The sequence below is a fragment of the Mastigoproctus giganteus genome, chromosome 9 (assembly GCF_048544385.1).
Source record: "Mastigoproctus giganteus isolate SK-2022 chromosome 9, ASM4854438v1, whole genome shotgun sequence".
Classification (NCBI taxonomy): Eukaryota; Metazoa; Arthropoda; class Arachnida; order Uropygi; family Thelyphonidae; genus Mastigoproctus; species Mastigoproctus giganteus.
The window spans coordinates 90,760,612-90,787,514 of NC_143583.1; the positions used below are offsets into that span (position 1 = coordinate 90,760,612).

Below are 26,903 nucleotides of genomic sequence, written 5' to 3' on the forward strand. Positions count from 1 at the left end.
GAAATAAAATCGACCATCTTATCTATTGAAAAAAAATTTTTACAATGAAAAATATAAAAAAAGTTTCCATTTTAAAAACCAGTCAGAATAACGAAGTATAACCCATTCATAATGTAAATAAATATGTAGTCAAATATTCATGATATAAAGTATTTGCAGTAACCTTCCTTTCTAGTCCACAATTATGAAAGTGAAATTGCCACCCATTTCATAATGGCAGGGGAGGTGCCAGCTACTGTGAGGACAGAATTTTATATTACCACTAAGTACTCATTTACTGCTTAAAATTTATTGTATTTTGTTATACTTTTGTTTCAAATTTAGTGAGGATATTATTTGAATTTACCTCATTATGTAGTTGAAATATTTTTTTACTCGGATAAGGCATTCATGCAAAAGGAACAGGGGAAGCAGAAGGGAATTTTGCTACCACTGCATTCACTGTACTGATAAAAATACATTTTAATTTTCTTTTACATAATCCCATGTGTGTGTTTATAATAAATACTATAAGTATTTTTTAAAGGTCTACAAATTACAATGTTATGACATAGGTAACATTTTTTTTTTTTTTTTTTTTTTTTTATGAGAACCCCAAACACGAGAGGTATTATAACCTATAGTACTTAGTACCGTGCTTGGGTTGGAGGTTGAGAAGACGAAAGAAGATATTTGTTGATATTGGACTTGAACTTCTGTAGATTGTAATTTTCAGGAAATACGTATGAAGGAAGGTTGTTCCAGAAAACGGCAGTTGAATGAATAAATGAGGAAGATGAAAAGTTGGTTCTGTGGGTTTGAAGTTGGACAGTAAATGGATGTTGGCTGGTGGCGGCACGTGTTCGGACTGTTTTGAAAGAGAGAGCGGGAATTATAAAAGCCAATTCAGAAGAACAGTGCCCATGGAAGTATCTGTAGAAGAGGCATGCAGCAGAAACAGTGCGTCTATGAGAAAGCGAGTGGAGAGACTCTGTTAGAGATGAATCATTAATTAACCTAACTGCCCTCTTCTGAATGGAATCAAGAAGCCTGAGAGAGGTTTTGGGGGCACCACCCCAGATGTGGGAACAATATTCCATGGCAGGGCGGATTTGCGATTTATACAGAGTGAGCAGCTGTTTGGGAGAAAAGTAACGCCGAGAGCGAAAGAGAAAACCAAGTTTTTTTAAATGCAGAGGAAGCAATATTTGTAATGTGCTTGTGCCATGAGAGATTAGAAGTCAGGGTAATCCCCAAAAGAGATATATCATTTTGCCTAGAAATCGGAGTGTCACTAAAGATAAGCATAGGAGCAGAAGAATCCTTTTTGCGAGATATAAAACAAGATTGAGTTTTAGAAGGGTTGAAATCAACTAAGTTGTCTTTGCCCCACTGGAGAATTACCTGAAGATCGGCATTTAAGGAATTGGCAGCAGATTTTCGAGAACTTGAAGCTGATTGAGCTGGACAAGGTTTCTCAAAATGGAAAGTTGAATGCAATGTGCTATCATCGGCAAAACTATGGATAGGATTTCCAGTCAATGGAAGAAGGTCATTGATATACAAGAGGAAAAGAGTGGGGGAAAGAACTGAACCTTGGGGGACACCGGCATTAGTGGAGAAGTTAGAAGACAGAGAGCCATCTACCATCACCCTCAGTGAGCGATCAGAGAGAAAACTGGATAACCAATTACTAAAAACAGTTGGCAAACCATAAGATGGAAGCTTGTTTAGAAGACCTTTATGCCAAAAGCCTTTGAGATGTCAAGAGCAACTACTTCTGTTTCACCGAACCTTTCCATTGAATTAGTCCATAAATGGGTAACATAAGCCAGAATATCACCAGTGGATCAACACTGACGGAATCCATACTGGCGATCGTTGATCAGACGGAAGGTTTCTAGGTAGTTTAAGAGTTGGCGGTTAATTGATTTCTCCATTACTTTTAGAAAGAGTAGAAGTAATTGCAATGGGACGATAATTGGATGGGAGGGATTTGTCACCCTTTTTAGGAACTGGCTGGATATGAGCAAATTTCCAAGCAGAAGGAAAAACACCTTTAGAATAAGAAAGTGAAAAAAGGCGGCAAAGAATAGGAGTAAGTTCAGGAGCACAGGTTTTGAGAACAAGTGGAGAAATACCATCAGGACCTGGAGCTTTCTTAGCATCAAGATTCATCAAAATCCTTCTGATATCCTTTTGACGGAAGACCACAGGAGGCATTGAATGGAGCGTGTTAGGAATGGTGGGAGGTGTTTTACCAAGATCATTAATACATGAGCTCAAAGAAAAATGGGATGCTAGCAGGTCAGCTTTATCCTTGGCTGAAGTGACAACAGAACCATCTGGTTTGGACAGAGGTGGGAGCAGAGATGGGCAAAAGTTGCGGCCAATAGCTTTGGCAAGAGACCAGAATGCTCGGCTACCATTAGGGCAAGAAGCAAGTTTTCTACTCTTAGCCTGTTCAAACTCTAGTTTGGACTGATTAATAACTGCTTTACAATTGTTGCGAGCTTTGGTGTAGGCAGAAAATGAAACTGAAGAATTAGAAACAAGCCAATTACGATATGCAACGTTCTTCTCTTGGACAGCCTTAGCACATTTATTGGAAAACCAAGGTTTAGATAAAGGACGAGATTTTAAAGTGGAGTGTGGGATAAAGGATTCCATTCCTGCAAGAATAATTTCACTGACACGATCTGAGCAAACGTTGACATCAGAAGTTTTGAAACAGTAATCAGACCAAGGAAAAGAAGAAAAGAAGTCTCGCAGGTCATCCCATTTTGCATTCTTGTAATGCCAAACAATACGAGGTTGGGAATAGCCATGAGATAAAGGTTCCATTGGAGAAGAGACAATCACCAAGTTGTGATCTGAAGTGCCTAAAGGACCTCTCACTTCAACCTTGTACTTAGAAGGGTTGTTTGTGAGAAAAAGATCAAGCGTATTGGCTGTATGATTAGGATTGTCCGGTATTCTTGTAGGTAAATGAACAATCTGTGCTAGGTCATTAGTAATTGCAAAAGCCTCAGTATCTCAACCTGCTGGGTCGGTGTGACTAGAAAACGGAAGCCAGCTGGAGTTGTGAACGTTAAAATCACCAAGGAAAATTACCTCACTGTTAGGAAAGTTGGACTGGAGAAAGTCAAGTTGCAAAGAGAGGAAGTCAAAGAGCTCCAAGTGATTAGTGAAGTTGGGAGAACGGAAGAGACAACAGATGAATTTTACACAATGAGGTAGAGAGATTTTAAGCCAGAGAAGATCAAAGAGAGGAGATTCCAAATTGCCAAGTCTCTGACAGGGAATATCAGAACGGACATATGCACAAGTACCACCTTTGAGGCGAAAGGAATCATACAGCGAATAATTTGGGCATCTGAGATGAGCAGTAGTTGAATCAACCAATAACTGAGATTCTGTCAGAAAAAGTACATGGGGTTTGGCAGACTGCAAGTGGAAATGGACATCGTTGAGATTAGAATTGAGACCACGTATATTTGTGAAATTAATATACCACTTGAAGCCTCCAATAAGCAAAGTGGTGGTATTTCACCGGTTGATGAGAGTCATCTACCACCTAGTACTGCCTGGTAACATAGAGGGCCAGCGTTCCTCCATGTGGTGTGGGCACCACACTTCGACCCCTGCTTACGTTGGTTCACACCTGGGTGGTCACCCACCATGTACTTGTGCATGGAGATTATACCCAGGATTACTAACAGTCCCGCAATTGTGAAGGTGCAAGCAGAGGATTTGGCTGTCACAGACCGTCCGGACTTTGCTGAAATTGGGTCCACTTGACTTGAGTGTCACCCAAATATCAGTTCCATCAGCGTTTTAGACTCCCAGGTAGCAAGTACAGCTTGTCTGGCATATCTGAGAGAATGTCTGTGACAACCTCAAGGACCTCAAGTTTATTGAAATAATCAGCTTTTATTTGTTTAATTTTGTGGAACCTAACTGCATATTTTAAATGAGTTGTTAGCCTCAATTAACACTATTTTGAATTACCATGTAATTCAGAACCTTGTTAATTGAGGCTAAGAACTCATTTTGTAGGTCAAAACTGCTGTACATAATCAAAGGGTACCTGTATTCAATCCTTTGGACCTAATTTCATTTTATAAACATTAATTCTAAATTCACTAATTTTTAATCCTTTGTTTTTATTATCTGTGAATTCTCCCCCCCCCCCCCAAGCTAACAGTTGTCCGACTCGCCTAACACTGATTCAATAGCATCAGCAAATATTCTTACACCCGTTCTATTTAAAAATGTACCCCATCCCTGTAGAAGCAGTCTCTCCTGTTAATAAACAGAGCTATTCTGGATCAATATGTTCATTCTTTATTGCCTTTCACCCTCTTGCCAGTGTTTTTGAAATTCTGCTTTATAATTTCTGATTCCTGAGTAATTTAATAGATTAACTTGTACTCGTCATAGTATTAGTAAGACTAAATGTGATGCAAGGAGCCAAACGTTTACTGCATCAGCCAAACATAAAATAATAATAAAAATTCAAATAAAACAATATTCATACTATTCCTTTTTACAAGGTAATTATCTGCTTTAAACTTACTCTCTGTCATGTTGGGAGGTAACTTATTCCATTGTTCGACAACGCACTGCCCATAGGTGAATGGCATGAGATCCAATCTCCTGTTATTCCCCAAGATTTTATATTTGTGTACCCTGGTTTGTGTCTCCTCCATGAGTTCATTTTGCTAGTTCCTGTAGTCTTCTGTATACTTCACTACAATCTCTCCTGAGGTGTCTGGTTGTCAAACTCTGGTCTACACCTTATAAGATATTCCTCATATATGCATCACTTTGCACTTGTCACCAATCTGGTTACCCTTCTCTGACCACTTAAGAATCTTTTCCTTGTTTTTAGAGATGGAACTCCAGATCCAAATACAATATTCCAAATGCAATCTAACTATTGCCTTATCTTATATATATCCCTCCCTCCCTCTTCAGGGATAATGATATCCTTCTCCCTGCTAGCAAATGCTCTATAAATCATACAGGATTCAGCAGATAAGCTTGCTCTATTATTTTGACAATTCATGGTGTATTCAATAGTAAGAAAAGTGGGTGGGACATGCTGTATGAAGTAATGAAATTTTTGGATATGGCGTATATGTGGTAAGAATATACCCAGATCCTTGACATAACGTGGCCTCGACAATGCTCCCCGCATACACACTACTCGGACTCCCTCCAGTCACTATCTGGCAGAGTAGAGGTAGCAAGATTATACACTAGCTGATCCGGAAGCTTCCTAGAGAGTTACCAATAGGTTCAGTCCGGTGTACTAACTAGCGGCCGGCCTGCGAACACCGTTTTAGAGCTGTACCCTCGAAATGTAAGGAATATTGGATCTCGCCACGACATTCATCATAACCTCAAAAATCATCAATCATACTGCGTGATGGAAGAGATAGGGAAGGGTTGGCCGGAACTTAGCTCTAGAGACTAAACATGGGTTCCACCACTTCAAGCCTCCAATAAGCAAAGTGGTGGTATTTCACCGGTTGATGAGAGTCATCTACCACCTAGTACTGCCTGGTAACATAGAGGGGCGGCGTTCCTCCATGTGGTGTGGGCGCCACACCTCGACCCCTGCTTACGTTGGTTCACACCTGGGTGGTCACCCACCATGTACTTGTGCATGAAGGTTATACCCAGGATTACTAACAGTCCCACCATCGTGAAGGTGCAAGCAGAGGATTTGGCTGTCATAGACCGTCCGGACTTCGCCGAAATTGGGTCCACTTTGACTTGAGTGTCACCCGAATATCAGTTCCATCAGCGTTTTAGACTCCCACACATAATTTTACACATAATACATAACATAACGTAATTTTATATCATAATACATATTGCATGTATTGATGTAATTACTAGGAACAACATGGCATTAGCATATTTTAATCTCTCTTATGAGGCATAGTGCTTTAGTTTTTAATTTAAATTTTAGTTAAAATCATGTCTCACGCTAGGGCAGCAAAGCAAAGAGATTAGAACAGTGAAAATTCTTTGGCACAGAAAGAAATTGCTGAAGACAGCTCTCCTATGATTCAGGGTTTTATAATTTGCACTACTTGTGTATGCAGAAATGATTGTAGCAGGGCATAATAGCCACAAGGGACACACTGTGTGTTTCTGATGCAAAGACAGTGGCAATTTAGCAAAAATTCAGCATTTTCATTTCATGGGAAAATTTGGGTACTTAAAGTAAAGGGCTGATCTCCTCAAAGGAATTAAAATGGGGACCATTAAGTACTCAACTGCCAAACTCATTGCTAGAGTCTACTCTCAGACAACATGGTAGGATCACCAAGAACAGAATGCGCTGGTCCCGCACAACATAGCTATTGTTGGTAATTACTGTCAGGGAAACAGGAAATATATTATGCAAAGAGTGGGTGGAATAGGACCAGGGTATGTCTGCTAAGGACAAAAGTTAATGATATTGTAAAATAGTTATCATTTAAGGACACAAAAGGGGATAGTGTTATAAATGTTGGCAATAATGATATTAATCACAAGAGATCGAGGATTTACTTTATGGATACAAGGCAATGCTGAGAAAGGCCATGAATGGAGAGGATACATGAGAGCCTTGTCAATCAATATGGTCATCATGGAGTGATCGCACAAGACTTGCGAAGTAAAAATTTTCCCAGAAAGGCTTGCAATTGCTTACAGAAGAGACTGTTTCTACAAGGATGGGATACAATTAAGTGTAAGAATATTTGCTGATGCAATTGAGGCATCAGAATTAGAGGATTAGAAAATTGCACTGGGGAGCAAAGACTAATAGTTTAATGGGAGCTGTAGTCAGAGGAAAAATTTATCCTTACAATGCTTCTATTTAGACATGTAGTGAACTAAAATGTAAGATGGGAAGGATTACAAGGTCTTCTGGGAGCCTTCATGGGGCAAGCAATTGTATAGACTGCATTAGTTACTAAGAGAGAAAACAGGCTTATATACTATTTACTATGCTAACAGCATTGTAAATAAATCTGATGAATGTGAAGTATTTGTTAGATCATCAAATATGGACATTATAGAAATATCAGAAACATGGTGCCACCCTGACATTGGGATATGGAATTTGATTGTGGGGAATAAATGTATACAATCAGGATAGGAGAGGAATTATGCCCTTGGTTAAATACATGGGCTGCCAGTGTAATGTTCTGTCAGTCTGGCACGACAAACAATGGAACTTGTGTGTTGGTTGCTCACATGGCTGCAGAACATTTCTGGATTTACTAAATGACTGTTTGCTCTATCAATGTTGGAGTATTGCTTTCTCTTGTTTGACAAGTAACAAAAGAAAGCAATACTTTTGATCTCATTACATTGACCAACAAAAAACTGAAAAAAAAAAAAAAAAAATGTTTTGTACCTCTGGAGCAAAAGTTCAGATTCTAAAGGAAATTGAACTGCTGATTCCAAAAATACCAAAATAACATTTCTATCAATGTCTCCATTGAAAAATATACTGAAATTTTAGTAACTTAATGAATGACCAATTTCAAACATAATACAATAATACATACATATGATATTTTAAATATGAGTCTCATTCATTTTAAAATATTCTAATCAAACATATGATGTGCTACATGCATATTACTTTCTTAGAATACATCACCTTGGAGGAGTTTCTTTATTGAGACCCAATGAAAATTAGTTTTTCCAGTTTTGCATCTGTTAAATTGGGAAAGACTTCCCATAGGTAGCAGACACACGAGAAAGCAATATTCTCAATTTTATTGCAGAGACTTATTACAGAAGGGGGAGAAAAAAAAAAAAAACATCATCTATAAGCCTCTTTTAACACTTTGGTCGGGTTATTATTTTTATTTTTTTTTATGTTTTCAATGGACTGCAAATCAGTTCCCTTAAGTACACTTTTCAATTTAGGGAAGAGAAAAAAGTCACAAGTGACTAGGTCTGGTGAATAGAGTGCATGTTCACTCACACTCAGAGATTTGTTTTTTTTGGCCAGAAACTGGTGAACAGGGAGCAATGTGCTGGAGCAATGTCTCAATGGAGCATTCAAACATCCTTCCACAATTCAGGTCTCTTCCTTCAAATTTTTTCATGCAGCCTTTTCAGAATTTAAATGTAGTATGTTTTACTGACAGCATGATTTGGTGGCATGTATTCAGCCATAATAATTCCATTAATTTGAAGAAAACAAGAGCCATGGTTTTCATTTTTGATTTTGACAATCGTTTGGACTGGGGGATTATTTTGTCTTCCATTACACTGACTGTCTTTTAGTTTGAGTCATACTGGACTAGCCAACTTTGATTCCAAGTAATTACAGTACTCTGAAAGTCTGGATCTTCTTCAATCTTTTCCAAGACATCTTCACAAATTTGGAGTCTTCTCATTCTTTGATCTTCATTCAAAATTTTTGGCACCATCTTGGCGCACACTTTTCTCACACTTAAATTTTCGGTTCAGTTTGTCTAACTGTTTCTTTGTCTATGCTGATTTCTGATGCAACCATTCTGATAAACAATCATCACTTCTAATTAATGTCCTTACACGGTCCACATTTTCATGGATATTGGACAGTCTGGTCATTCATTGCCTTCTACATTTTCTCTTCCTTCTATAAATCTTTTATCCCATTCAAACACACGAGCAGCTCTTGACATAGTATCTTCCCCATAAAATTGATGTAAGAACTCATAACTTTCAGTTGGTGTTTTCTTTAGTTTTGTTAAAAATCTGAGGATCATTCTTTGATTATTTTGTCTGTCATTTTTCTGGAAAACTGCAAAACACAAAGTAATGAAAACCTGTCTCACTGCAAAACAAATGAGTGTGCTGGAAAACGACTTGGCAGACAACTAGGAAAGGTTCAAGGTGAACTGCTGTGCCTTTGTTTCACAGGTGGTGCTTGGTGTGTAGTGACTGCGTGCAGTCTTGTAATTTAATAGCTATACACTAAAAATATCTTTCTGTTATTAAAAGAGGAGATGGAGATTGACAAGGCTGAACGTGTTAACCCTCCCAAGATTACTGTCATCTATGAGCACAACAGATCAGGTCATATCCATGGGTGCCAGCAGGATATTTTTCAAGATAATTATGTGGTAATGATTTTTTGTTTGCCAAATTTTCATCAAAATAAATTAATGAAATTATTAAAAATTGTGTATTACTTCTAAATCCAAAAGTGGTGCACTGCACCACCTTGCACCATGCTGCCGGTGCCCATGGTCATATCTACTTCTCTATACTGTAGTAAAATATACATATTATATGTAAACACAAAAACGTGTATATATAGAAATTGTGACATGATGTAAAATTTTAAGAATTATTTTTAAAATCTACACATAAAAATAGACTGCAAACAACTGATATATTAGTAGAGTTAAAAATCCTGTTAACCTAGTGATTATCAGCAGCAGCTCTTCATTTTTGAAGAAACTTCAGGTATAGACCGCTACTATCTGGGGTAAAGAGAAGAGATATTGTTTTAACAAAGGCGATTATAATGGCAGTTTTTAAAATTTTTTCAGTGGGACAAACAAATGTAGTCAACAAATAAAAATGCTAAATGGAAAGCAGTAGTGACAAATGATACAAGAAAGCAAGCTTATATAGCATCAGCCAAAAACACACACACACACACACACACACACACACACACACACACACACACACACACTTCAACCATCTATATCCTCCAAGAATTTGTCTAGTTCTTCCTTAAATTTATTCAAACCACACTTCCACAACAATAGATGGATGCCTATTCCAACAATCAACCACTTCCAGCTGAAGGCAAACTTCTGCACATTTATCCTACAACCATCCTTCCTCAACTTGAATTTAAGCTCACTCATATGTATAGTCTGAGCAAGAGGAAGAATGCCATTCACATTCAGCTTATTCAATCCATTCAGGGCCTTAAACACTTCAATCAGATCACCCCCATAGATGCCTAGTCTCCAGATGCTGCAATTTACAGAACTGAAGCCTTTCTAGGTAAGAGCATCCTTTTGGTCCCTTCACCAATCTTGTTGCTTTTCTGTGCACCCATTCTAGTAGATCCACATCCGTCCTAAAGGGAGGCTTCCAGACCTGTATACAATACTCTAGATGTGGCCTAACCATGGATAAGGAGGTGATTATGCCTTTGTATAAAAGTAATCACCTCCTTGTCCCAACTAGCAAAGTTTCTGTAAATCATTAACAAAATCCCATGAGCTGTCCTGGCAGCATGTCAGAAATACTCAGAGAATTTCATATCTGACTGCACAATTAATCCCATGTCTTTTTCATTTTCCACTCTGAAATTACTGATGCCCATATGCAATACCTTGCATTTGTCAATGTTAAACTTCAACTGCCATTTCTCAGCCGACTGACCCAATGGTGTCTTGAGTTGGGTCAGTGGGCTGAGGTCTTGTTGCAGTAGCACACCATCATTAGTCATTAACCACTCTACCAACCTTTGTATCATCTGCAAACTTTGACATTAAGCCTGATATCCTTTCATCAATATCATTAAATATTGAAAACAACAATGGGCCTAGCAATGAACCCTAGGGAACTCCACTGATAATAGTTCACAAAGAGCAGCACCCACTGATAACCACTCTGTCTTCTTTCACTTAACAATCCCTTTATCCGTAGCAGTAACTTGCCCTTAATGCCACATTGCTCTGCTTTATGCAGCAGTCTTTTATGAGCAACAGTAACAAAAGCCTTCTTCTATATACAAAATCCAAGTATATGATATCAAAATTATATTGTGCATCCCGTTCCTTGGTCACTGCATCATAGTATGCAGTGACTAACCTATCAGATTGGTTAGAGAAGACTTCCCCTTAACAAACATCTATTCTGTGATTGCAGTATAATTGCATTCCCATCCTGATGATCCTGCATTACTTCTTTAACCATTGATTCCATTTTTTTGTCCTGGAACAGATTTTCCCTGGACTTTGACAGGTCTGTAATTATCATATCACCTTTTGATCTCCCTTTATGAATTGGGGATACATTTGCACATCTCCAGTCTATAAGGACCTCCCTGAATCCAAGGATGCTCTCTCATAATTATGGCTAAGGGTTTGCTTGCTTATTTTTGCTGCTTCCCTTAATATGATTGGATAGATCCCATCCACCACAGGTGCCTTTTTTATGTTCAGATTCAACAATTTCTCTTTCACTTTCCTTTCAGTTATCACAAAGTCATTTAGGTCTTGTTGAGTTTGATAAACTCGATCAAACCCCGTTAGAGTTTGATAAACTTCTGACATCCCCACCCATAAAGAATTCCTCATGTGCGAATGTAGATGCAAAATATCTATTCAATTTTTCATTTTTCAGCGACCTGAGCTGGGTCATCAAAAGTTAACCCATTGACATCAAGTGGCCTAGTGATTCAATCCCCTTTCTTCTACTGTTAATATAAGCAGAGAAGTCTTTGCTGCTGCTTTTCACGGCACTCTTCACAAAAGACTTCTCAATCTGCCTTACTTTGTGACTTGATTACAGACTAATTTATATGCATCCCATGCATTTTTATTCTCTGCCACGTGTCTCAATAGTTCATCTGACATCCATTTAGGTCTAAGCCCTGAACAGTATTTCTTCGTTGGTATGAAAAGCCTAGTAGCTTCTTTGATTACGTCCTTTCTGAATGCTTCCCATTCAGAAAGGTACAGGACGTATTCAGAGAAGTAATCATAAAAGCTATCAAGGTTTTTATACCAACTAAGAGATAGTATTCAAAGTTTAGACTTAAATGGATGATATCAAATGAACCAAAGCGATTAGTGACAGAAAAAAATGCATGGCTTTTTTTATGAAAACCCCAAACATATAAGATTTTAATATATATATATATATATTAAAACTATGTATACAGGTAACTCTTGGTTTATGAACGAGTTCCATCCCAAGATGTTTGTTCGGTATATACGTTTTGTTCATTATGTGTACCTTGCATTCCTGGGCTTTTACGATACGTTTAATTATAGTTTATAAATTATTAGGAGATACAGAAGCCTACAGTTAAGTGTAAGCTAGGTAGCATGTTACTCAGGGTGTAAGCACACTAAGGCAGATTATGAGAAGTTCTTGGCTAACAATGCAAAGAAAAGTAGAAAGAATTCTTTGCTTATGTTAACATTAAAGCAAAAAGGATGAACCATATTGGTCCACTTGACATGAATTTGATTTTAATATATATATATATATTAAAACTATGTATACAGGTAACTCTTGGTTTATGAACGAGTTCCATCCCAAGATGTTTGTTCGGTATATACGTTTTGTTCATTATGTGTACCTTGCATTCCTGGGCTTTTACGATACGTTTAATTATAGTTTATAAATTATTAGGAGATACAGAAGCCTACAGTTAAGTGTAAGCTAGGTAGCATGTTACTCAGGGTGTAAGCACACTAAGGCAGATTATGAGAAGTTCTTGGCTAACAATGCAAAGAAAAGTAGAAAGAATTCTTTGCTTATGTTAACATTAAAGCAAAAAGGATGAACCATATTGGTCCACTTGACATGAATTTGATGATTGTGTAAAAAACAGAATCAACTGATTATATAATTCATATCCAGTAATAATAATAAGTTGCTGACAATGAATAAATATGCCAGTTTGATAAAACCTTTACACACCCACACACACACACACTGCTGAGTAGCATATTCCATCTGGCTCACAATTTTTCTGTTCATCTGCTAGGATGCATCAATAAATGGTTTAAACAAATTCTAACAGAATATATCAAAAAATATAAGCAATCTAAACTGTTGCATCTTTTATTGGTAATACTATAAATATTTCATTTTGAAATTAAAAATAATTTTTTGTAAGTTTTTTTTTTGTGTTTGCATACAAATATGCCATTTTAAATGAAACAGTAATAAAGGAAATAGCTGGTCAAAAATGCTAAAATAAGTAGATTGCTACTGAAATAGATTCCTATTATTATGACTAACATAATTTTCATATTTTAATTATACAAACCTTTTCTAAAAGACATTGCTAAGCTTGTTCTTGGAAGACGATAGTGACCATACTGCGGACATTCTAGGGCCAGAGACCAATCCAAAAGTTTCAATTTCTGTTGTAGTTGTATAATTTCAGCTCTGTTTTCATCAGCTTTTAAAAATTACATTAATAAATATTTGTTCTAGAATGTAAAATTAATTTATTTTAATCTATAAAAGACAGGTTAGTATAATACTAGGAAATACAGTTTTTTAAATACCTAAAAGTTTGGAAATATAAATAAAAACAATCAACTCATTCACATATGAAAATATATGATGGAGCATCTTTAATAAAAGCAAACAAAGCAAGGCAAATAAAATTAGACTAAAAATTCTCAAAATCAGGAATTCACTAGTAAAGAGCAAAATCTAAAGATTGACATATGACCAGCCTTACAAAATAAGTTATTGAACACAAACATTTCCTATTTCATTTCACAAATATAAGTGATCTCAGTTCTAATCTCAATGATGTCCATTTCCACTAACAGTCTGCCAAACCCCATGTACTTTGTCTGACAGAATCCCAGTTATCGGTTGATTCAACCACTGCTCATCTCAGTTGCCCAAATTATTCACTGTATGATTCCTTTTGCCTCAAAGGTGGTACTTGTGCATATGTCCATTCCGATAGTCCCTGTCAGGAATTGGTAATTTGAAATCTCCTCTTTTCAATCTTCTCTGGTTCAAAATCTCTCTACCTCATTATGTCAAATTCATCTGCTGTCTCTACCATTCTCCCAACTCCACTAATCACTTGGAACCCTTTGACTTCCTCTGTTTGCAACTTGACTTTCTCCAGTCCAACTTTCCTAACAGTGAGGTAATTTTTCTTGGTGATTTTAATGTTCACAACTCCAGCTGGCTATCATTTTCTAGTCACACAGACCCAGCTGGTTGAGATGCTGAGGCTTTTGCAATTACTAATGACCTCACACAGATTTTTCATTTACCTACCAGAATACTGGACAATCCAAACCATACAGTAAATATGCTTAATCTTTTTCCAGAAACAACCCTTCTAAGTACATGGTCAAAATGAGTGGTCCTTTAGGCACCTCACATCACCAACCTTTATCTCATAGCTATTCCCAACCTTGTGTTGTTTGGCATTATAAGAATGCAAACTGGGATGACCTGCGACATTTTTTTCCTTGGTCAGATTACTGTTTCAAAACTTCTGATATCAACATTTGCTCATATCGTGTCAGTGAAATTATTCTTGTAGGAATGGAATCCTTTATTCCACACTCTACTTTAAAATCTCATCCTTTATCTAAACTTTGGTGGTTTTTCAATAAATGTGCTAGGGCTGTTCAAGACAAGAATGTTGCATATTGTAATTGGCTTGTTTCCAACTCTTCAGTTTCATTTTCTGCCAACACCAAAGCTCGCAACAATTGTAAAGCAGTTATTAATCAGTCTAAACTAGATTTTGAACAGGCTAAGAGCATGGTTCTATTGTCACTTCAGTCAAGGATAAAGCTGACCTGCTAGCATCCCATTTTTCTTCCAACTCATGTATTAATTACCTTGGAAAAACACCTCCCACCATTCCTAGCACACTCCATTCAATGCCTCCTGTGGTCTTCCATCAAAAGGATGTCAGAAGGATTTGACAAATCTCGATGCTAAGAAAGCTCCAGGTCCTGATGGTATTTCTCCAATTGTTCTCAAAACCTGTGCTCTTGAACTTACTCCTGTTCTTTGCCACCTTTTTTCATTTTCTTATCCCAAAGGAGTTTTTTCTTCTGCTTGGAAATTTGCTCATATCCAGTCAGTTCCTAAAAAGGATAACAAATCCCTCCCTTCCAATTATCATCCCATTGCAATTACTTCTACTCTTTTTAAAGTAATGGAGAAATCAATTAACCGCCAATTCTTAAACTATCTAGAAACCTTCTGTCTAATCAATGATTGCCAGTATGGATTCTGTCAGTGTCGAGCCACTGGTGATATTCTGGCTTATATTACCCATTTATGCACAAATTCAATGGAAAAGTTCGGTGAAACACAAGCAGTTGCTCTCGACATCTCAAAGGCTTTCGATCGTGTTTAGCATAAAGGTCTAAATAAGCTTCCATCTTATGGTTTGCCAACTGTTTTTTGTAATTGGTTATCCAGTTTTCTCTCAGACCACTCGCTGAGAGTGATGGTAGATGTCTCTCTGTCTTCCAACTTCTCCACTAATGCTGGTGTCCCCCAAAGTTCATTTCTTTCTCCCACTCTTTTCCTATTGTATATTAATGACCTTCTTCGATTGATGGGAAATCTTATTCATAGTTTTTCTGATGATAGCACATTGCATTCCACTTTTTAGTTTGAGAAAACTCGCCCTGCTCACTCAGCTTCAACTTCTCAAATATCCACTACCAATTCCTTGCAGATCTCCAGGTAATTCTCCAGTAGGGCAAAGACAACTTAGTTGATTTCAATCCTTCTAAAACTCAGTCCTGTCTTATATCTTGCAAAAAGGATTCTTCTGCTCTTATGCTTATCTTTAGTGACACTTGGATTTCTAGGGCAAGATGATATATCTCTTTAGCAGATTACACTGACTTCTAATCTCTCTTGGCACAAGCACATTACAAATATTGCTCCTCTGCATCTAAAAAACTTGGTTTTCTCTTTCGCTCTTGGTGTTACTTTTCTTCAAAACAGCTGTAAAAATTTCTGTACAAATCGCAAATCCGCTCTACCATGGAATATTATTCCCACTCGGGGGCAATGCCCCCAAAACCTCTCAGGCTTCTAGATTCCATTCAGAACAGGGCAGTTAGATTAATTAATAACTCATCTCTAACAGAGTCTCTCCATTCTCTGTCTCATAGACGTACTGTGTCCAAAAAAATATATATTTTGAAATATTATTTATTAATAATATTTCTAATTAATATGACTTTTGCTGATGAACTTGAGCGAGTCTTTTAACGTCAGGGAAGTATGCCGCAATTTTCATCTCTAAGTATGCTGAGATACTCATTATTCAGACAGTTTCTTTTGAATGTAGTTTATGTTCAAAAATATTTGCCCGCAGAAATTTGTTGAACCAAAAACTGAGAAAAGTCCAAATGCAAATATTTTCAAATTTATATATATGTCCGGTAAGCTACTCCGCGCATCGAACACAATTTGGTCTTGCTTTTTCAACTCATCTATCGCCATCCATTTGTGTAGAAATGCAAGGGCAGCCTTTTGCCTCTCCAAATCCTCAATTTCAGTTTTAAGGCTTTTTAGTCTTGCACTCCACATGTCCTTGATTTTTAAGCCCTCTAACTCCATTCAAACTCTGCTTCATGTGAGCTAAAAGTTAAAGAGTCGCAGTTGCATGCGGCTCGTGAGCCACAGGTTGCCGACCTGTATTATGGGGGTCTTTAAACAAAGTGACTCAGAGGTAAGAGTAGTTTGTACTGAGTTAAGAAGTTTACTGAATATGTGACAGTGCTAAAGAGAGAAATGTCAGCTTTTCTTTTGCCATTCTTCAACGGAGATTTCTGGGAAAAGCTGGCTATAAAAAAAAGTGTGCCAACTTTTAAAGAATTAAACACACACACACACACACACACACACACACACCCTGCTGGGTGTGTGTGTGTGTGGGGAGGAAGGTATCTAATATTTATCTGCCACCAAAACATTTATGGCTCACAAATTTTTCTTGCCCCTCCTTATTGGTTACCCCAAATCTGTCATCATGTGAAAATGTGTTATGGGGGCAAATTGTCCAAGATTCATTTGGTCTCATTACATGACTACTGCTGTGTCAATTTTTCCTGATCTGCACACCAATCTAATCAAACAATACAGCATTGGCTGATAATTTTAATTAATAACAGGTGAAAACACAACATTTTTACAACTACCCCTATTATCCAACAAAATGTGTATATTCATGTGAAATTTTGGCCACCATTTGATAATCAAAACACCATTCCCCCTGCTGGTGTGTGTGTGTGTGTGTGTGTGTGTGTGGGGAGGAAGGTATCTAATATTTATCTGCCATCAAAAAAAAAAAAGAGATGTCACCCTTGAGACTAACAAATGTGACCACTGATACAAATGCTGACAGCTTCCTTAACCCACAACTAGGGCCACCTTGGGATAAAGTATGCCATAGCTGTTTTTTTTTTTTGTACTGTAATTTAAACAAAATGTATATGAGTGCATCAATGCCAATTTATGAATTCCTCAATCATTGAGTTTCTGACTGAACTGCATCTTTAATTGTTTTGTTATTAAAGAAGTTTGGTCATTAAAAAAAAATAATAAAAACCAAGCATTTTCTTAAGCCTACTCATGCACATTAATTACATAGTACTGAAAAACAAGAATTTAAATTTAGCATCTTTCCTGTCTAATTACTGAATCATGCACATGTTTGGTCCATGTGTTTCCAAACAGAAATGCTCACTTGCTCCAATGTTGTTTCATCTCTCGGTGGTGTCCACTTACCGCAGCACATAGCTTATTCCATTTTAGCTTCTTTCAAGTTTTTCTCACTGACAGTAGAGATAACACCCAAATGTGAACATTTTTTAACATGCAAAAAAAAAAAAGTGTGCCAACTTTTAAAGAATTACAGATTGTAAAGTGCTGGATTTTAAAAGTGTTTCCACTATAGATAACAAATCAGTATCCCTTCTCTGCTACCTGATAAAACCATTCTGCTCAAAATGACTGTTTCTGCCTGATGAAAAGTATACAATTCAATGACAGAACAATTCAAATTGAAAATCAGACCACGTGTCTGATTTCTAATTTGAATCATCTGCTCTTGAATCATAATTTTGAACTATTAAGAGTTAAGGAAAAATTGCTCATAAGTAACACCTCACACTTGGGTGTTATCTTTACTGTCAGTGAACAAAACTAAAATGGAATAAATGGTGTGCTGCAGTTTGGTAAGTACATATTGCAAAATTACTGAAGAATGTAATATAGAAACTGTGATAAACTGAATGAAAGCACACACTGTTCATGTGAAATCAGTGTTGAAATAATGAAGATACTAATAAAGAATTATTCTGGCATGTTAACAGTTAAAGCCAATACCATAAAAAATCTGAAATCTGTATTTGGTACTCTTGGATCATCAGTGCCAGTGAAGTAATAGTAAAATTCCCAGTAGGGGCAGGGGATAGTGTTTTGATCCACAAAATTTTGAGTTGCACCCAAGTGTTTTTTAATTTAAATCAACCACTGTCTGTACTGTTTGGTTTTTAGATTAATATGTAAAGTAAAACTTCACATTTCATTAGTGTGATGATAACAAATGAATTGTAGACAACTTGCATCAGTTCCTCACTTATGGCAATGCCTCTAGACAACTCTGTTTAAAATTCCCATATACTGGTGGCAAAATAAGTTGGGGTCCCGTTTTCAGAACCATGCCTGACCAAGTAGCCTTAAATATCCTATGAGGCATAAACCATTCCAATAACATGCTGAAGTTAGCTGTTTAGTTGAAAGGGACCACAAAGTAATATAGAAAAAAAAAACAAGTGCATAGCTGCTGCTCATAAAATAGCATGTGGCAGGCAGGTTTCAGTTACTCAAAAGAAGAGAGGACTCTTTACTCCAGAAATCAATAGTTCTATTTTTATATTAAGGTAAATTGTGTGTGCTTGTTAGGCAACAACATTTTTATACATGCAGGAATTGTTCACAGGCTTCATATTATTTCTGCACTGCTTATTTGAGGCAATGTGGTTTCATGCCAAAATCTTTAGATGTGATCTATCATTACAGACATGGAGACTCCATGTTCCTGCAATTAGTGATGAACTGATTTTTTCAGTGAGCAATCTGCAGATATATTTGTACATCATTCAAACTCAAATTAACAGCAATCCTGGTTTCAAACAGCTTCTTCTCTCGGTGTAACAATGCCATATTCTTTAGTGGTTCTACCTTACCGAAATCATTCTCAATATCTTTCACAATTTTACTGGTACATGGCATTTCTTGAATCCATACATCACTAAACTTCACATGGACTTTGTAAATACAGCAATGGAATGTGCCGGGGATATATATATATATTTATACAACCTTTGATATGTGCTCGCTTCCCCTTTGAAGATGGTACAGATAAAAAGCCCCCATTAAGCTTTGGGTAATCTTCTCCCATTATACTTTCAATTATTTGTCATGTATGGAATTAGGGTAAAAACTTGTTTTTATCTCTTCCTTTAGAAGACATAAAAACAAGAGAGAAGCAGGTCTTTGAAACAATTTCCATCTATTCTGATTACATCTTATGTGGATGCAGTTATTCCTGGAAAATATCTCAGGATAAAAAATATTATATTTTAAGTCAGATTCCCCGACTTAAAATATAATCTTAACATCCCATTTATTATATGCATTTATTATTCTATTTTTATTTTTGATTTGGTTAAATTTCAAAACATTGATTTAAACTCACAATGAGGACTCAGATTCTCTACAAGAGAAAATCACAACAGTTTAACAACTGTCCGATTTTACGAATATTAGCGGGTCTCAATCACATAAGTTGTTTGTTGTTGTTGTTTGTTGTTTGGTTTTTTAAGGAGCATTAGCAACTAAGGCCATATTGCTCCGGGTTATGCGGTGGTCATTCCCTGACCTTTCCGCATCCTCCGTATTTGGTGGTGACGGGCTCGAACCCCAGTTTAATCAAGAAGCGTGTGCTACGCACTGCTGCTCCTTCCCACCTGGCTACGGAGGCGCCCACATAAGTTGTCTATCCAAATTTCACATGGGTGACCTTGTCTGGTCACTCATACAAAGATTACAAAACTGGTGAAATTATGGTGCATGTGTGTGTGGGCACACCCTACTGTATCAGATACAAAAACAAATGATTTTAAATAATTCTTTGTCCTCTGTGTTCACCACACTTTCCAACTCTGTTGATTGTGGTTGCAGTGCAGACTGCTGCCAAGCTCTGCACCCTAGCACTTACTCATAGAATCATAACTGGACTGCTTGGGCACGCTAATAAATTTCTCAAGGAACTCCTGGGTGTGATAACTCAAATTAGTGGGAGAAGCACCTCAACTAAACAAAAACTGTCCCACTCTCTTGGTGGGGGGGTAGAGAAACTAACATGATACACATCATCTACTAACCCAGATGACACCCTTCTTTAGGATGTGGGATTAACTTTTGCTTCTCTTGTGACATTAGCAATACTAGCCTCCCTCACTAATCACTACTGAACTCACTACTATATACATTCCTCCCACAACCTGTAAAGACAGACAATGAAAAAAAAAGTATATACATATATACATATCATCATCAGCCATATATAGATGCATTCCTTTCCTTCTTCCCCAATTAATGTACTAACGTTATGAGGAAGCAAAATATAACTTACACATACATGGGGGGGGGGGGAAGAATGAGTGAATAAATGAAGGGATGAGCCAGGGGCAGAGTGAAAGAAATAGGTGTGAATATGTGGATAAAAGACCTTTATCTGAGGTGAATACCCCTCTTCCCCATTAGCTGTTTCTTAGCCCCCCAAACTCTTGCTGGGAAAAACTTGATATTCCCAACATCTAACTATAGCTAAACAAAAATAACTAAAGAAAAACCAGAAATTTTCACCAAAAGATAACCTTCCTTTTTCTTAAATATTTCAAAATAGAGAAAACTAAAGACAATATCTGCAATACTAACCTCCAACAAATAGACTTAAGCACAATTTTTTTTTTTTTTTTTTTTTTATGTAAACCCCAAACACGAGAGGTATTAGAACCTATAGTACTTAGTACTGTGCTTGGGTTGGAGATTGAGAAGACGAAAGAAGATATTTGTTGACATTGGACTTTAACTTCTGTAGACTGTAATTTTCAGGAAATACGTATGAAGGAAGGTTGTTCCAGAAAACGGCAGTGGAATGAATAAACAAAGAAGATGAAAAGTTGGTTCTGTGAGTTTGAAGTTGGACAGTAAATGGATGTTGGCTGGTGGCGGCACGTGTTCGGATTGTTTTGAAAGAGAGAGCGGGAATTATAAAAGCCAATTCAGAAGAACAGTGCCCATGGAAGTATCTGTAGAAGAGGCATGCAGCAGAAACAGTACGTCTATGAGACAGCGAGTGGAGAGACTCTGTTAGAGATGAATCATTAATTAACCTAACTGCCCCCTTCTGAATGGAATCAAGAAGCCTGAGAGAGGTTTTGGGGGCACCACCCCAGTTGTGGGAACAATATTCCATGGCTGGAGGGATTTGCGATTTATACAGACTGAGCAGCTGTTTGAAAGAAAAGTAACGCTGAGAGCGAAAGAGAAAACCAAGTTTTTTAGATGCAGAGGAAGCAATATTTGTAATGTGCTTGTGCCAAGAGAGATTAGAAGTCAGGGTAATCCCCAAACGAGATATATCATTTTGCCTAGAAACTGGAGTGTCACTAAAGATAAGCATAGGAGCAGAAGAATCCTTTTCGCGAGATATAAAAACAGACTGAGTTTCAGAAGGGTTGAAATCAACTAAGTTGTCTTTGCCCCACTGGAGAATTACCTGAAGATCGGCATTTAAGGAATTGGTAGCAAATTTTCGAGAAGTTGAAGCTGATTGAGCAGGACAAGGTTTCTCAAAATGGAATGCAATGTGCTATCATCGGCAAAACTATGGATAGGATTTCCAGTCAATGAAAGAAGGTCATTAATATACAAGAGGAAAAGAGTGGGAGAAAGAATGGAACCTTGGGGGACACTGGCATTAGTGGAGAAGTTAGAAGACTGAGAGTCATCTACCATCACTCTCAATGAGTGATCAGAGAAAAAACTGGATAACCAATTACTAAAAACAGTTGGCAAACCATAAGATGGACGCTTGTTTAGAAGACCCTTATGCCAAACACGATTGAAAGCCTTTGAGATGTCAAGAGCAACTACTTGTGTTTCACCGAACCTTTCCATTGAATTAGACCATAAATGGGTAACATAAGCCAGAATATCACCAGTGGATCGACACTGACGGAATCCATACTGGCGAACGTTGATCAGATGGAAGGTTTCTAGGTAGTTTAAGAGTTGGTGGTTAATTGATTTCTCCATTACTTTAGAAAGAGTAGAAGTAATTGCAATGGGACGATAATTGGATGGGAGGGATGTCACCCTTTTTAGGAACTGGCTGGATACGAGCAAATTTCCAAGCAGAAGGAAAAACACCTTTGGAATAAGAAAGTGAAAAAAGGCGGCAAAGAATAGGACTAAGTTCAGGAGCACAGGTTTTGAGAACAAGTGGAGAAATACCATCGGGACCTGGAGCTTTCTTAGCATCAAGATTCGTCAAAATCCTTCTGACATCCTTTTGACAGAAGACCACAGGAGGCATTGAATGGAGCGTGTTGGGAATGGTGGGAGGTGTTTTACCAAGATCATTAATACATGAGTTGGAAGAAAAATGGGATGCTAGCAGGTCAGCTTTATCCTTGGCTGAAGTGACAACAGAACCATCTGGTTTGAACAGAGGTGGGAGCAGAGATGGGCAAAAGTTGCGGCCAATATCTTTGGCAAGAGACCAGAATGCTCGGCTACCATTAGGGCAAGAATTAAGTTTTCTACTCTTAGCCTGTTCAAACTCTAGTTTGGACTGATTAATAACTGCTTTACAATTGTTGTGAGCATTGGTGTAAGCCGAAAATGAAACTGGAGAATTAGAAACAAGCCAATTATGATATGCAACATTCTTCTCTTGAACAGCCTTAGCACATTTATTGGAAAACCAAGGTTTATTTAAAGGAGGAGATTTTAAAGTGGAGTGTGGGATAAAGGATTCCATTCCTGCAAGAATAATTTCACTGACACAATCTGAGCAAACGTTGACATCAGAAGTTTTGAAACAGTAATCCGACCAAGGAAAAGAAGTCTCGCAGGTCATCCGATTTTGTATTCTTGTAATGCCAAATAACACAAGGTTGGGAATAGCCATGAGATAAAGGTTCCATTGGAGAAGAGATAATCACCAACTTCTAATAATCTGAAGTGCCTAAAGGACCTCCCACTTCGACCATGTACTTAAAAGGGTTGTTTGTGAGAAAAAGATCAAGCATATTGGCTGTATGATTAGAATTGTCCAGTATTCTTGTAGGTAAATGAACAATCTGTGCAAGGTCATTAGTAATTGCAAAAGCATCAGCATCTCAACCAGCTGGGTCGGTGTGACTAGAAAACGGAAGCCAGCTGGAGTTGTGAACATTAAAATCACCAAGAAAAATTACCTCACTGTCAGGAAAGTTGGACTGGAGAAAGTCAAGTTGCAAAGAGAGGAAGTCAAAGAGCTCCAAGTGATTAGTGGAGTTGGGAGAACGGTAAAGACAACAGAGGAATTTGACACAGTGAGGTAGAGAGATTTCCAGTCAATGAAAGAAGGTCATTAATATACAAGAGGAAAAGAGTGGGAGAAAGAACTGAACCTTGGGGGACACTGGCATTAGTGGAGAAGTTAGAAGACTGAGAGTCATCTACCATCACTCTCAATGAGCGATCAGAGAAAAAACTGGATAACCAATTACTAAAAACAGTTGGCAAACCATAAGATGGACGCTTGTTTAGAAGACCCTTATGCCAAACACGATTGAAAGCCTTTGAGATGTCAAGAGCAACTACTTGTGTTTCACCGAACCTTTCCATTGAATTAGTCTATAAATGGGTAACATAAGCCAGAATATCACCAGTGGATCGACACTGACGGAATCCATACTGGCGAACGTTGATCAGATGGAAGGTTTCTAGGTAGTTTAAGAGTTGGTGGTTAATTGATTTCTCCATTACTTTAGAAAGAGTAGAAGTAATTGCAATGGGACGATAATTGGATGGGAGGGATGTCACCCTTTTTAGGAACTGGCTGGATACGAGCAAATTTCCAAGCAGAAGGAAAAACACCTTTGGAATAAGAAAGTGAAAAAAGGCGGCAAAGAATAGGACTAAGTTCAGGAGCACAGGTTTTGAGAACAAGTGGAGAAATACCATCGGGACCTGGAGCTTTCTTAGCATCAAGATTCGTCAAAATCCTTCTGACATCCTTTTGACAGAAGACCACAGGAGGCATTGAATGGAGCGTGTTGGGAATGGTGGGAGGTGTTTTACCAAGATCATTAATACATGAGTTGGAAGAAAAATGGGATGCTAGCAGGTCAGCTTTATCCTTGGCTGAAGTGACAACAGAACCATCTGGTTTGAACAGAGGTGGGAGCAGAGATGGGCAAAAGTTGCGGCCAATATCTTTGGCAAGAGACCAGAATGCTCGGCTACCATTAGGGCAAGAATTAAGTTTTCTACTCTTAGCCTGTTCAAACTCTAGTTTGGACTGATTAATAACTGCTTTACAATTGTTGTGAGCATTGGTGTAAGCCGAAAATGAAACTGGAGAATTAGAAACAAGCCAATTATGATATGCAACATTCTTCTCTTGAACAGCCTTAGCACATTTATTGGAAAACCAAGGTTTATTTAAAGGAGGAGATTTTAAAGTGGAGTGTGGGATAAAGGATTCCATTCCTGCAAGAATAATTTCACTGACACAATCTGAGCAAATGTTGACATCAGAAGTTTTGAAACAGTAATCCGACCAAGGAAAAGAAGTCTCGCAGGTTATCCGATTTTGTATTCTTGTAATGCCAAATAACACAAGGTTGGGAATAGCCATGAGATAAAGGTTCCATTGGAGAAGAGATAATCACCAACTTCTAATAATCTGAAGTGCCTAAAGGACCTCCCACTTCGACCATGTACTTAAAAGGGTTGTTTGTGAGAAAAAGATCAAGCATATTGGCTGTATGATTAGAATTGTCCAGTATTCTTGTAGGTAAATGAACAATCTGTGCAAGGTCATTAGTAATTGCAAAAGCATCAGCATCTCAACCAGCTGGGTCGGTGTGACTAGAAAACGGAAGCCAGCTGGAGTTGTGAACATTAAAATCACCAAGAAAAATTACCTCACTGTTAGGAAAGTTGGACTGGAGAAAGTCAAGTTGCAAAGAGAGGAAGTCAAAGAGCTCCAAGTGATTAGTGGAGTTGGGAGAACGGTAAAGACAACAGAGGAATTTGACACAGTGAGGTAGAGAGATTTCCAGTCAATGAAAGAAGGTCATTAATATACAAGAGGAAAAGAGTGGGAGAAAGAACTGAACCTTGGGGGACACTGGCATTAGTGGAGAAGTTAGAAGACTGAGAGTCATCTACCATCACTCTCAATGAGCGATCAGAGAAAAAACTGGATAACCAATTACTAAAAACAGTTGGCAAACCATAAGATGGACGCTTGTTTAGAAGACCCTTATGCCAAACACGATTGAAAGCCTTTGAGTTGTCAAGAGCAACTACTTGTGTTTCACCGAACCTTTCCATTGAATTAGTCTATAAATGGGTAACATAAGCCAGAATATCACCAGTGGATCGACACTGACGGAATCCATACTGGCGAACGTTGATCAGATGGAAGGTTTCTAGGTAGTTTAAGAGTTGGTGGTTAATTGATTTCTCCATTACTTTAGAAAGAGTAGAAGTAATTGCAATGGGACGATAATTGGATGGGAGGGATGTCACCCTTTTTAGGAACTGGCTGGATACGAGCAAATTTCCAAGCAGAAGGAAAAACACCTTTGGAATAAGAAAGTGAAAAAAGGCGGCAAAGAATAGGACTAAGTTCCAAATTGCCAAGTCTCTGGCAGGGAATATCAGAATGGACATATGCACAAGTACCACCTTTGAGGCGAAAGGAATCGTACAACGAATAATTTGGGCATCTGAGATGAGCAGTAGTTGAATCAACCGATAAATGAGATTCTGTCAGAAAAAGTACATGGGGTTTGGCAGACTGCAAGTGGAAATGGACATCGTTGAGATTAGAAATGAGACCACGTATATTTGTGAAATTAATTAGGAAGTGCTTGGGAGGTTTAGATCTTTTCGCAGATAAACTTGCTCTATTAGTTTGACAATTCATGATGTATTCAATAGTAAGAAAAAGTGGGTGGGACATGCTATATGAAGTAATGAAATTTTTGGATATGGCATACACACAGTAAGAATATACCCAGATCCTTGGCATAACGTGGCCTCGACAATGCTCCCCGCATACACACTACTCAGACTCCCTCCAGTCACTATCTGGCAGAGTAGATGTAGCAAGATTATACACTAGCTGATCCAGAAGCCTCCTAGGGAGTTACCAATAGGTTTGTTCCAGTGTACTAACTAGTGGCCAGCCTGCGAACACTATTTTAGAGCTATACCCTCGAAATGTAAGGAATATTGGATCTCGCCACGATGTTCATCATAACCTCAAATGTCATCAGTCATACTGCATGATGGAAGAGATAGGGAAGGGTGAACCAGAACTTAGCTCTATAGACTAAACGTGGGTTCCACCACTTCAAGCCTTCAATAAGCAAAGTGGTGGTATTGCACCGGTTGATGAGGGTCATCTACCACCTAGTAAATTAGACAGCTTAAGTACAGAGATCATGATGAAATGTATCCAGCTGGGGGTGGGAGGACCTCATGTGATACCCAAAAGTCCAGTGGTGAGCCTGAGCCTAGCATTCCAGGGGGCATACACTACACTACACTTGAAATGAGCATTAATACCTGCCTACCAGTGGCTGTTGCACAGCTCATATAGCTGGCACAGCAGAGTAGCATGCAATATCATAACACTGCTCCCTCCCTCTGTTGTCCTATTTGCACTTGCTGAGTGTGTAAAGGCCGAAACAACCTACAATGAGGCTGCTAGAAACCTCAATCCCACGTCTCCTCCCAAAAGTTTCCTTCTCTGAAAATCAACCTTAATTAACTCCACTATAAGTTCCCTTTCTCTAATTAGCCTCAGGATCCCAGAGGGCAGCCCAGTACAG

General features: G+C 38.0%; 1 protein-coding gene across 1 annotated transcript in view; it reads right to left on the minus strand.

The window, feature by feature from the left end:
* Nucleotides 1-26,903, minus strand: part of LOC150080535 (FAST kinase domain-containing protein 3, mitochondrial-like) — a 38,918-nt gene that overhangs the window by 9,696 nt on the left and 2,319 nt on the right. The window contains exon 2 of the mRNA XM_090381123.1: nucleotides 13,022-13,156. Within this exon, the coding sequence (XP_090237249.1) occupies nucleotides 13,022-13,156 (135 nt within the window). The remainder of the gene's footprint in view (nucleotides 1-13,021; nucleotides 13,157-26,903) is intronic.